Source organism: Oryx dammah, unplaced genomic scaffold (genome assembly GCF_014754425.2).
Source record: "Oryx dammah isolate SB20612 unplaced genomic scaffold, SCBI_Odam_1.1 HiC_scaffold_19, whole genome shotgun sequence".
NCBI classification, from domain to species: Eukaryota; Metazoa; Chordata; class Mammalia; order Artiodactyla; family Bovidae; genus Oryx; species Oryx dammah.
This window is the reverse complement of record NW_024070203.1, coordinates 72872879-72886028: the sequence shown is the minus strand read 5'-3', so window position 1 is coordinate 72886028 and position 13150 is coordinate 72872879. Positions and strand designations below refer to the sequence as shown.

The 13150-nt window shown below is 35.7% G+C and overlaps 1 protein-coding gene and 1 pseudogene across 3 annotated transcripts in view; one reads left to right on the top strand and one right to left on the bottom strand.

Annotated features, from left to right (window-relative positions):
- FZD6 (frizzled class receptor 6) overlaps nucleotides 1–9680 on the top strand; it is a 35150-nt gene extending 25470 nt beyond the window's left edge. For 2 of the 3 annotated variants that reach the window (XM_040261955.1, XM_040261956.1), the window contains 4 exons: nucleotides 1659–2676; nucleotides 5043–5191; nucleotides 6592–7026; nucleotides 8178–9671. In XM_040261955.1, the coding sequence (XP_040117889.1) occupies nucleotides 1659–2676; nucleotides 5043–5191; nucleotides 6592–7026; nucleotides 8178–8346 (1771 nt within the window). In that variant the 3' untranslated portion in view covers nucleotides 8347–9671. Of the gene's footprint in view, nucleotides 1–1658; nucleotides 2677–5042; nucleotides 5192–6591; nucleotides 7027–8177 lie in introns of all 3 variants that reach the window. The other variant, XM_040261954.1, reaches the window with a different exon arrangement.
- Nucleotides 9681–10327: 647 nt separating this feature from the next.
- Nucleotides 10328–10687, bottom strand: LOC120878968 (annotated as a pseudogene).
- Nucleotides 10688–13150: the final 2463 nt, after the last annotated feature.

Below are 13150 nucleotides of genomic sequence, written 5' to 3'. Positions count from 1 at the left end.
AGAGAAGCCACACGGTGAGAAGCCCCCACACCAACAAAGAGTAGCCCTCACTCACTGAAACTGGAGAAAGCCCTCGTGAGCAACAAAGAACCGTCACAGCCAAAAAAATAAAAGATTTGTTTAAATGAGAAAAAGTCTGAAAGTCCATTGTAAGAATAAATAAGTTGTGATGTACTTACACACTAGAATACTGCCATACAGTTATGAGTGAGGTTGACCTACATCTGTCAATATAGATAAATCTAAAAGTTATAATAACTATAATATATATAATATGTAATATATGTTATTATATAAAATATAATAATATAATAAAATATAATATAAAAAAGTATGATATATACAGCACCATGTCAAAAAACTTCAAAATCTGTAAAACAATACTGTATAACATTATAGATGGAAAAAACAGAGTAAGGGAGGGGAAATAAAAACTGAACTTGTAGTAATGAATACTTTGAAAGAGAGAGAGAAAAGAGAATAGGACCAGAAAGGAGGTCCCAACTGTATCTGTAATAAAGTAAAACCTTTTGAAAAAACTAGTAGATACATCCATGTTTTTATATGGGCATACATTTTATTATTTTCTATTCTTTCTAAGGCATATTTAAAATGTGTTCTCCTTTAAAACCTCCACTAATTTCTTTTTTTAATTTTTAAATTTTTTGGGTATGTGGGATCTTAGTTCCCTGACCAAGGATCAAACCCATGTTCCCTGTGTTGGAAGCATGAATCTTAACCACTGGACCCACCAGGGAGGTTCTCCACTAATTCCTAAACCATGTAGCTCCTCCAAAATAATTCTGGTGTGTAGAAACTCAGTGATAAAGTTCTGCACAAAGCAGAAATATCACTTGTATCATTCTGGACTGCTCTGAACAACGGAGGCAAATAACCATACCACAACAAAATGGTGATGTGAGTTCAGCTGGTCCTCAGCCTTCCTCTTGGTGATCTTGCCCGTCTTTATAAACTTAGAGACCACTTGAGCTTTGTTTTCTCCATCCAGGAAATGATCTCATTTCATTCATTTTAATTGTCATCACCTTACTATGTGGCTGATCTACTTTGCTTATGGATGTTAAAAAAGAAAAATTCATTTCCCCAAGACTTATATTTCAAAATATTTCAAACAGATAAGCCAGCATCTTTTTGTCTAGAGACTACCAATCAAGATAAATTCTTTCTTAAACACTTAGCCTTGAAATCAGAATTTATTTAACAGTTATTAATTGATTGTTTTCCAAGTAAGGGAGTTTTCATGTTCATGTGCCTGATACTTAATATATATGTTAGTGTATTGGGGCCCCATTAACAACTACAAATTTTTAGTCAATTTCAAAACTTACTTCCCAACTGTAAACCTGTATCTGCTTAAGGTTGTATGTCTCCCCATCAGTTATGAATGCATAAGAAGGGACATCCCTGGCAGCCCAGTGTTTAAGAGTCCATGCTGCCAATAAAGCGGGTGTGGGTTCAATCCCTGGTCAGGGAACTAAGATTCCACATGCTGTGTGGCTGGGCCAAAAGATTTTAAAATGATAATAAAAGAATTTTAAAATGAATGCATAAGGAACATTTTATATTTGTGAAGTATAGCATTAAAATAGTAACGCAAAAATGTTGGCTTCTTTTATTTTTTTGTTAAATCTTTACAGATTACAGTACTGTGATGAGTCTGTTCCTGCAACTTTTAACCCACATACAGAGCTTCTTGATCCTCAAAAGAAATCAGAACAAATCCGAAGAGACATTGGATTTTGGTGTCCAAGGCATCTTAAGACTTCTGGGGGACAAGGCTATAAGTTTCTGGGAATTGACCAATGTGCACCTCCATGCCCCAACATGTATTTTAAAAGTGATGAGCTAGAGTTTGCAAAAAGTTTTATTGGAATAATTTCAATATTTTGTCTCTGTGCAACCCTTTTCACATTCCTTACTTTTTTAATTGATGTTAGAAGATTCAGATACCCAGAGCGACCTATTATATATTACTCTGTCTGTTACAGCATTGTATCTCTTATGTACTTTATCGGATTCTTGCTAGGCAACAGCACAGCGTGCAATAAGGCAGACGAGAAACTGGAACTTGGTGACACGGTTGTTCTAGGCTCTCAAAATAAGGCTTGCACCATTTTGTTCATGTTTTTGTATTTTTTCACCATGGCTGGCACTGTGTGGTGGGTGATGCTTACCATTACTTGGTTCTTAGCTGCTGGCAGAAAATGGAGTTGTGAGGCCATTGAACAAAAAGCAGTGTGGTTTCATGCTGTTGCATGGGGAATACCAGGTTTTCTCACCATTATGCTTCTTGCCATGAACAAAGTTGAGGGAGACAACATTAGTGGCGTCTGCTTTGTCGGCCTTTATGACCTGGATGCTTCTCGCTACTTCGTCCTCTTGCCACTGTGCCTTTGTGTGTTTGTCGGGCTGTCTCTTCTCTTAGCTGGCATTATTTCCTTAAATCACGTTCGACAAGTTATACAACATGATGGCCGGAACCAAGAGAAACTGAAGAAGTTTATGATTCGAATTGGAGTCTTCAGTGGCCTGTATCTTGTGCCATTAGTAACCCTTCTGGGATGCTACGTCTACGAGCAAGTAAACAGGATTACCTGGGAGATAACTTGGGTCTCTGACCACTGTCTTCAGTACCATATCCCATGTCCTTATCAGGTAAAAGCTATCATTTGTATTGTTTCACTATTTAATTTTAACATGGCATTCCCTGGAAATATCTTTGAATTCATCATGAAGCTAAAATTAGATTTCAGGTGAGAAAATCCAATAGAGGGAAATGTTCCCTAGGCATCAGTTGAAATGGGGATGAGTGTCTTAAGAGTTGTTTCCTCAAGTTTTAGCTTCAGTTACACTGATAGTAAAGTGCCTCCTTTAGCTGTTCTTTTAAAAATTAAGTTAGATTGCAAAGGCAGATGAATGGGAATGAAGAATAGAGTCAGAAGAACAGGTTCTTATTATATGGAGAAGAAAAGTAACTTTTGCTGAATTGGGAGTAGCTTTTAATTCTTTAGTTAGTTGAGAAAACCTTTATTTGGGTTTATAATAAGATGATGTGTAATATATCATTTTATATTTTACTCATATATACTTTTAAAAACAGAGTTTTTGCCTAAACTATCCTGTCATTTCTTATGACAAAAAGCACAATTAAAACAAAACATGGTTTATGTGTTTCTGATACTTCTGATTAAAGTTGTGATTTTAAGATTTAAAAGTATCTGAAAATAGAAAATCTCTTAGAGCATTTTGGTTGAGTTTTTAAAATAGAAACTTTGTGCTTTGTTTTTAATCGATTTTATACATTTTTCTTGAATATCTATGTATGGTACTGACTAATGTTGCTTGTGAGTGCTATATCATCACAATATATTAGATCAAGCAATGTATGGACTGAATTATTTTATGTAGTAATTTATATTCTAGAAAGTTACTCTACTGTAACAGTGAGACCCATTTTACATACTGATATGTGGGGATAATGGTTTCACCTGCCTTACAGCCTGTCCATAGTCTGTTATCCATCATCTGTTTTTACTATATAATCAATAAGGAAGTACTCTTAAAGTGATCCTGCCGTATTTTGTCCTAGACTGCTCATATTTTTGGCAAACTGGGGGGGAAGGCAACCATTACATACTGCTAAAAAGTGTAAGATATATGATGTTTTAAGATTATATTTCATGTAAAGAAAAACTGGATTAGAAGATAAAGTGAAAAAATTCTAATCTTATAATGGGGAAGGACTTTATGATATAAAATTCATGAAAGAAAAGATTGCTAAATCTGACTAAGGAAAGTTTATTTTTCAGATTCTGCATGGCAAAAAAACCCACCATAATCAAAGTCAGGAGACCAACTGGGAAATTTTATTCACACTTCACATCATAATTAAAGAGCTAATTTCCTTACTTATAAAGGGTTCTTATAGATCAATAAGAAAAAAATTAACAATCTGGTATAAAAATGACAAAAGGATATGTCAAGAGGTCACAAAAAAGGAAAATAAAACAAGCTATTCTTAACATAAGAAAAATGCAAATTAAAATTATAATAAAATCATATTTCTGCTTATGACATGGCAAATGTGGTTTTATAACCACTGTATTGATGAAACTGTGGGAGAATACACTTTCTAGACTTTGCTGCTCAATTAGTTAGACCTTCTGTGGAAAGAATTTTTATAATATCTGTTATTTAAGATGCACGTACTCTTTGATCCTGTCCTTCTGGGACTTTATCAATAGATCTGCTGACAGATGTGAGATATTACAGACATACAAAGATAGTCACTGTAACATTATTTGCAATGGCAATAGGAAATAACCTGAACATCTATTAGTAGGGGTAGTTGAATAAATTATAGTTCATTCACACAATGGAGCAGCCTTTAAAAAGAATGTTCTATTTACACTAATATAGAATGGTCTCCAAGAAATATTAGTAAGTGTAAAAAGAAAGATATAATGCATAATGTATAGTATTTTGATATTATATAACATTCTAAAAATATTTGAAAGTTTATGCTTGAAAGAAAAGTATGATTTAATTTTTATAAAATTTCCACATTTTTTTCATTTTACTGATGCTTACTTTGTTCTCACTAACCTAGTTTTTATAACATAAACATCAATAGTACATAAAGACTCTGAAATAGTATGCTGTTAAAAATGAGTTTAATTTTTATAGATTATAGTTAAGGAAAATAGGTAAATATTGAGAGGCACATATTTTGGGAATTATAAGAGGCTGCTGTACTTACAGGAAAAAGAATGCCAGATATCAAGCCAAGGATGTAAAGACATCCTTCCTAAATATATTTAATGTGTTACTCCCTTTCTACTTATATATTTTGATGTTCTTTGTTCAGAACTTCTGTGAGATGTATTACACTTATATCACTATTCATTATGCCATATCAAACATTTCATAAGACCAACTGATTTATACTTTTGTTCAAGTTTTGCATTAACTGTATAGATTTCTCTTTACTTTAAATTTATCACTGAAATTCTTATTTGTAGGCAAATACAGAAACTCGACCAGAATTGGCTTTATTTATGATAAAATATCTGATGACATTAATTGTTGGCATCTCTGCTGTCTTCTGGGTTGGAAGCAAAAAGACATGCACAGAATGGGCTGGATTTTTTAAACGAAATCGCAAGAAAGAGTAAGCATCTATTGAATTATCTGACATTGTTTTAAGATAAATAGATCAAATACCAAGGAACTATTCAAATCATCACTGTACCAGAGTTTCATTATATTAACTGTTTTTTTCGAAGTCTTTTGAAAGTCTTGAAGTCTTTTTTCATGGAGAGAGATGCTTTATTTTAGTATTTACTACAGTAGTCTTTGACATATACTATTCTGTTGGAATATAAATACAAAGTTTATAAAATGTACATTTTCTTTCCATGGCTTATAATATATCCAATATTATTACTGCTATCATTGAATTCATTGTTTTGGGTTCAGCATTGTAAATAATTTTATCCTTTTTTATCAGTGACAAAAGATGATATGGGTCAAATATCAGTATATATTAAGCAACATAGAATATGATTCAAATGTGGTGTATGATCATTACCTTTAAATTTTATTACACACAGTACTGACTTAACATGTCACTTATTTGCCTTGTTTAAGATGGTAAAATTTTCAACTTACGGAATATTCTTTAACAACATAGTAGACTTACATTTATGAGTAAATAGTTAATTTTATTATTTATATATGTTATAAATTGTGTACTATCAATGTAATACAGAGTTTTTTAACTGTTTCCAATTGGTTTGATTAGTGAACATTTTTGTGGTAAAAATTTTAGAACCTTTTTACAAATTAATTTTTGAAGCCTGAATTCATTTAACTGGACTTTAATTTCTTTGAACGATTATTATATCTCTATCCCTGGTGGCACAGACGGTAAAGACTCCACCTGCAATGCAGGAGACCTGGATTGGATCCCTGGGTCAGGAAGATCCCCTGGAGGAGGGCATGGCAAGCCACTCCAGTATTCTTGCCTGGAAAATTCCATGAACAGAGGAGCCTGGCAGGCTACAGTACATGGAGTCAGACACAACGGAGTGACTAAGCACATCCCATATTTATATGCGCACACTAACTTCAGAATAACTTGCTATAACTTGAATATTAAGAAAGCAATTGTATTTAAACAAAGACCATTAATTATATTCTATATTCTCTCTCTCTGGTTTACTTTCATATTTTATATCTTTGTTTATGATACACATACAGATAATCCCCTACTTTATGCCAGTTTGAGTTTTTTTGCCCTCATTTTTTGATTTTGCGTATTTAACTTCCTTCTACTATTTATGGTGACAAAAGCCACCAACAGTGTATGCACAAAAGATTTCACTTCATGGCAATCTACTGATATCTCATAGTATTTATAATCCTAGATTTTTATAAATACTGTAAGTCATATAGACTCTAACTTGAATGAATAAGGATTTTTGGCACAAGATGCATGATATGCTTTACGGTTTCTATTATAACACTTAACCTTTATCCAGTAAACTCTCTCCTTGAATTTTCTTACAGTCCAATCAGTGAAAGTCGAAGAGTGTTGCAGGAGTCATGTGAGTTTTTCTTAAAGCACAATTCTAAAGTTAAACACAAAAAGAAGCACTACAAGCCAAGTTCACATAAACTGAAGGTCATTTCCAAATCCATGGGAACCAGCACAGGAGTGACGGCAAATCATGGTACTTCTGCAGTAGCAATCACTAACCATGATTACTTAGGACAAGAAACTCTGACAGAAATACAAACTTCACCAGAAACATCAGTGAGAGAGATGAGAGGGGATGGAGCGGGCACCCCCAAATTAAGAGAACGGAACTGTGAGGAGCCTGCCTCCCCAGCAGCACCCAGCTCCAAACTCTGCGGGGAACAGACGGACAGGAAAGGCCAAGGCCGGGCAGGCAACGTGAATGACAAGAGCAGTGTGTCTGAAAGTGCGCGGAGTGAAGGAAGGTGAGCTTGGACTTGCTTCTCTTAAATCATATGACTATTTCAAACACTGCCTTACACATTTTTCATTAAAGCATAACATTTTCATTTCCAGCCTATAGCTGGAAAGAATGCATTCTTTGAGATGACAGGTCTATACATTTTTAGTCCACATTAGTTTGGGATTAAGAAGTGTGGATTCTGCCTATAAATGCTCTTTTATAGTTTAATTCTTAGTATTGGGAAGAGCCTTTTATGTATATTGTTCAAATAGAAAAGTAATGTTCATTTCTATGATAATTGTTAAGAGTTGCTTGTGAATTTAGGGAAATGTTTGATTCATGTAAAATACAGGCTATTAAGTTTCAATTGCCCACTCCAGTGTTCTTGCCTGGAGAATCCCAGGGATGGGGGAGCCTGGTGGGCTGCCGTCTATGGGGTTGCACAGAGTTGGACACGACTGAAGTGACTTAGCAGTAGCAGCAGTCCTACATTATAATACTGTCTAAAAGGTATTTGTCATTTTATATGAGTTTGATTACAAAATGTTTTTATTTTCTGAACGTGAAAGGATATTGACATTACTTTTAATGAATTTTTCCAAATGATCATAAGTGATCCAAACACAGGTAAGTATTGAATTAGCCAAAATATTGACAGCTGACTACTTTAAGGTCTCAAGGCTGTCTTACCTTATCCTCCCAAACTAGACCAAATGTACCTCCAACAGCTTTTGCATACTAGATTATATATTATTAGATAAATGCCTTTATTGTCCCCTAGATTTGTAAACTCCTCAAAGGTGAAGCTGAGGTCATACTCATCTTTGTGCTCCCAGCCTCTTACACAGGGTCTAATCCATGGGGGAGAATCAACAAAAGGTTTGCTAAACTAAGGGCAGGAATCCTGTCTTATTCCTCATGAGATACCATGCTTAGCCCGTACAGGGGTGATGCTTGATGAAATTTCTGAAGTTAGCAAAAATTGTTTTTGAAAATAAATTATTTGTACTTTGAGGTGTTAAGAGTATACATAAAGAGTTAATTATTTTCTGATAAATGTGGTTACTGACTAGGAGTAAAACTCATGAAAAGAGAAATAGCAGTTGTAAGGACATCCAGCATCGCGTCTGTGCTTTGGTGTGTATGTACATCAGCTTTTGTTGTTGTACCTAGGGTAACCCCAAAGAGTGATGTCCCTGAAAGTGGCCCAGTGCAGAGCAACAGCATGCAGGCGTCCAGCTCTCCAGAGCCAGGCAGCCTCAAAGGCTCAACATCACTGCTTGTTCATTCGGCTTCAGGAGCTGGAAAAGAGCAGGGCGCTGGCGGTCATTCAGATACTTGAAAACCAGGCCATCGTGTTACTGAGAAGGGGATTCCTGCTACACTGGAGGAGACAGTACACTGTCTTACAAGAATCACTGTTACAGTCTGCTTTTGCACTTAAAGCTACATCGCCTCTTGTTACACTGGAAACAATAGATTCTGAGAATATGATTCATTTCACACAGAGGTTAATGGCGGCAATATACCCCCCCAAACGGGAATGTGCAGGTTAATAATATTTTTCAAGTTGTGTGGGAGGAGAGACTGTTAGAGGAATCTTCATTTTCTATTTATGAAGATTCTTCTGTGTCAAAAGTGTTTTAAATTGTACTATGCTGTTTCACTTTTCTAGTATAAAGTCAAGATTTTTCTTTGCTGAAGTATTTAAAACTTATCTTTATATCATTTTTATATATTTGAAAATGAATTTTTATGTTTTGAACTTTTTTTAGAAATCTTAAGTCAATTCAGATATTTTTATTATGTTATTCCAGTAGCTGATTTTAGCACTATTTTGGTAGCTTTTACATTGAATTTCTAAGTAAATAAGTATTCTTTTGTAGTATGAAAAGTAGTTGATACACTGAAATTCGTTTATAATGGAAATTCACCTTTAAAAACCTATTTGCCTTATCATCTTCAATGTGTGAATTTTATGAAGTCTAGTTGTTTTAGGACTTTCACAGATCTATTATGCAACTGAAATAAGGTGCTTACTGAGTGTCCATTGTTGATAATATTATGCTGCTGACTGATCCTTCTGATTTTTTAAAGTGAAATTTTCTGAAGGATTAGTAGATGAATTGTTGCTCTTTTATAAATTAAGCCAAGTGCAGTTGATTTCCTTTTTTAATATATCATGACTACCCGAGATGGTGTTTGTATGACCATTTACAATTGCTTATACATTTAACTTTTGTTTTTTTAACATTTCGAATACTACAGACTTTTTGCATTTTTGCAGTATCTTTCTCAGACATAATGTAGAATTCATCTGTGCAGCTAAATTGGATTTTGCTGAATATTCAAACATGTGCTAGCAGTATTAGTGCCAAACAAATGGAAAAAATATATATATAGTCCTGATAAACAGAATAAAATATATTTCATGTAACATACTTTGAAATATTAAAGAATTTTCTTAATTTTGTTTGCAATGAATATCTTTCCCTGAACGAAACTTTGTTATACTTTTGGTTTTTTCCTCTTATTTAACATTCTGTTAAAGCATAAAAAGAAAATCATCATGTACTGTATGAAAAATGTAAATATTAACTTTTCCACATTTTTTAACTTTGTATACAAAAATTTTGTGTGATCTTTTCAGTAATAAAATGTTCTCTGCATATGAGATTATAGAGTAATCTATGGTTATGCACAGTGTTCCTGGCCCAAGAAGTGGTATCGTTTTTCAGATTGGTGGTTCCATGACTAATAAGCCAGAATAGGCTCTTTTTTACCTGGAGAATCAAAAGACAGTCAAGGCTTGTGTTATTTCTTCTTTGTCACAGTTTCTTCTCAAAGTATATTTCCTGTTTAGTCACTGAGTCACATCCCACTCTTTGCAACCCCATGGACTGCAACATGCCAGGCTTCCCTGTCCTCCACCATCTCCTGGAGTTTGCTCAAGTTCATGTCTACTGACTTGGTGATGTATAGTGTAATTATTGGAGAAGGCAATGGCACCCCACTCCAGTACTCTTGCCTGGAAAGTCCCATGGACGGAGGAGCCTGGTAGGCTGCAGTCCAGGGGTCGCTAAGAGTTAGACACGACTGAGCGACTTCACTTTCAGTTTTCACTTTCATGCATTGGAGAAGGAAATGGCAACCCACTCCGGTATTCTTGCCTGGAGAATTCAAGGGACGGGGGAGCCTGGTGAGCTGCCATCTATGGGGTTGCACAGAGTCAGACACAACTGAAGTGACTTAGCAGCAGCAGCAGGATAATTATAGAACTGTTTTTGTCATAACATTTTATTTTATTTTATTATTATTTTTTTATTTTAAAAGCCAGAACATTTATTGTGTGACTAATCGTTGAAATCCTTAAGATGAACTGGATGCTGCAACAGCCGCTTGCTTGGGTTTAGCTGTTGTTCCCTCACGGAATCCATGCCTGAATCTGCGGTATACAATTTTTAGGTGCCTCATTCGACCAGTCCCTGTGGTATTTCATCTTTTAGCTTTAGCACTCCAGTTATACTTTCTCTTTCGCCTGGCAGGGTAGCCACACTTGCCACAGGTCGACTTCTGAAGGTGGTAGGCCTTAGAGCCACAGCGGTGGCACAGCGTGTGCGTCTCATTCCGACGCTTTCCAAATGATGACGTTCCCTTCGTCATCTTGCTTCTGCCGCTGAGACCAAAGAGTGTCATAACTTTTTAAAGCCAACTGTAGACCTGGGATGTGGGATAAAGCAAAGGGAACCCAGGATCCTACTTTCACTCCTGACAATGAGACATAAAACAAGATCATCCTGAAAACATTACAAAAACCTAATAAGATCATGTGAAATTGCCAGGTTAAAATTTGGTAGAAGAGAAATTCACACTGCCAAGCCCAACATTGGGAGCTTTTTTTGGCTAGGAAGCATTTGACAATTCAGAAAACCTGGCTGAGACATTGAACGGTGCCGTTACCAGCCTCAAACTCTGGAGGACGAGGACAAGGAGAACGGAGTCAGAATTGTGACCTCAAAGGGATTCATCCTAGGGTAGGATGAACTATAAGGAAAGCAACTCTGCTTTGTTATCTAGGTGGACTAGAAAAGTCTCTAACCCTGGAATTAGAATAAGGTGGTTTTGGATAACTGTGACCATCAGGCACCAGGCAGAAGCAAATGAAAATTTTCTCTGGAGGAAGAAAATGTCATTTTACCTACTCTGTGGATACTTTTTCAAATACAATGTCCATCATATACTCAGACATACTCAGATATGGAAAAACAATACATGAACAAGAATTGGTACAAACATCAGACAAGAGAAAAATATTGAGAGATACTCCTAAATTGCCAGGCATAGGTTCATTAAACTAGTATAATTTAAAAAGAAAAAAAAACAAAACAATAGTGAGATACCACGGCATACTTATTAGAATGGTTAAAATCCAAGAAATTGACAACATCAATTCCTGCTGAGGATGCTCTCATTTGTTGCTGATGGGATGCAAAATGGTGTAGGCACTTTAAAAACATTTGGGCAATTTCTCACACAGCTAAATGTGGTCTTACCATATGATCCAGCTGGATCACTACCCTCAACATGTAGTATAAAACCCTCCATTCCTTCAGTCTCATTAGCACATGGTGACTTCCTCCCTTGACACACACCACCTCCACCAGGTCAAAGTCGGTATCAGCAGTAATAAGTCATACTGAGAGTACGTACCCTTCATACGATGTGCTGAAAACGGCACTTGACCTCTGTGACCTTCCTCCCCCAAATTTCTAACTTCACTCTAGTCATGACTTCTCCAGTCACACAAATCTAGGCAGATGGAGTTTTTACAAAATACCTGACCAGTAGTACTCCTCAAAACTCTCAAGGTCATCAAAAACAGTCTGAAAAACAGTCACGGCCAAGAAGAGCTAAGGAGACATGATGTAATGTAGTGTCCTAGAAAAGAAAAGCTACATTAGATAAGAACTAACAAAATCCGAATAAAGCATGGGCTTTAGTCATTTCAATTCAGTGGAATGCTCATTAATTATATATGCAATAAGTTCCTCCCTTCTGCTGGCTCTATGTCAATGGCATTCCTTTTCATCAGTTGCTGGACATTGTAGATGGACGCTCCAGTTTTCTTGTTTTTCCTCTCCTTTTGTTCATGTCTGAGTTTTTGTTCTCTAAGAAACATTTGAAATGTTTCTCTAAGAAAACATTTCCAGCTTATCTTCTGAATTCCTGTTGAATTTTTATTTTGGCTATCATTTTTTAATTTCACAGAGCATTTTATAGTACCTTCCTGTTTTCATGACTCATTTTGAAATTATATATGCCATTTTTGAAATTATGTATGCAATCTTCCTACATTGGAAGATATATAATTTTTAAAGGTCATAGAAAATATATTAATGTTGAATTTTTATTTTGTAACAGATGACTTATTAAAGTCCTTTAGGCCCTCATAATTTTGTAGTTGATTTTTCCTGGATTTTCTAGGTAAATAAGCTTTTTGTAACAAATAATGAAAATTTCATTTCTCACCTTTTAACTAACTTGATCTTGAAGCCAGTAATCATTAATAGTGGATAGTAGCAGGCATTCTTGTTTATTTTAATGAAAATGCCTACAGATAACAATGTTGGCATTTGATATAAGGTAGGTATTTTTACTTGGGTTTCTCTTACCTTGGGCATGGGGTATTTCTTCACGGCTGCTCCAGCAAAGTGCAGCCACTGCTCCTTACCTTGAATGAGGGGTATCTCCTCACCACCACCCTTCCTGACCTTCAACGTGGGATAGCTCAAGGTAAGAGAAACCCAAGTAAGATGGTAGATGTTGCAAGAGGGCATCAGAGGGCAGACACACTGAAACCATACTCACAGAAAACTAGTCAATCTAATCACATAAGGACCACAGCCTTGTCTAACTCAGTGAAACTAAGCCATGCACGTGGGGCAACCCAAGACGGGCGGGTCATGGTGGAGAGGTCTGACAGAATGTGGTCCACTGGAGAAGGGAATGGCAAACCACTTCAGTATTCTTGCCTTGAGAACCCCATCAACAGTATGAAAATGCAAAATGATAGGATACTGAAAGGAGAACTCCCCAGGTCAGAGGGTGCCCAATATGCTACTGGAGATCAGTGGAGAAATAACTCC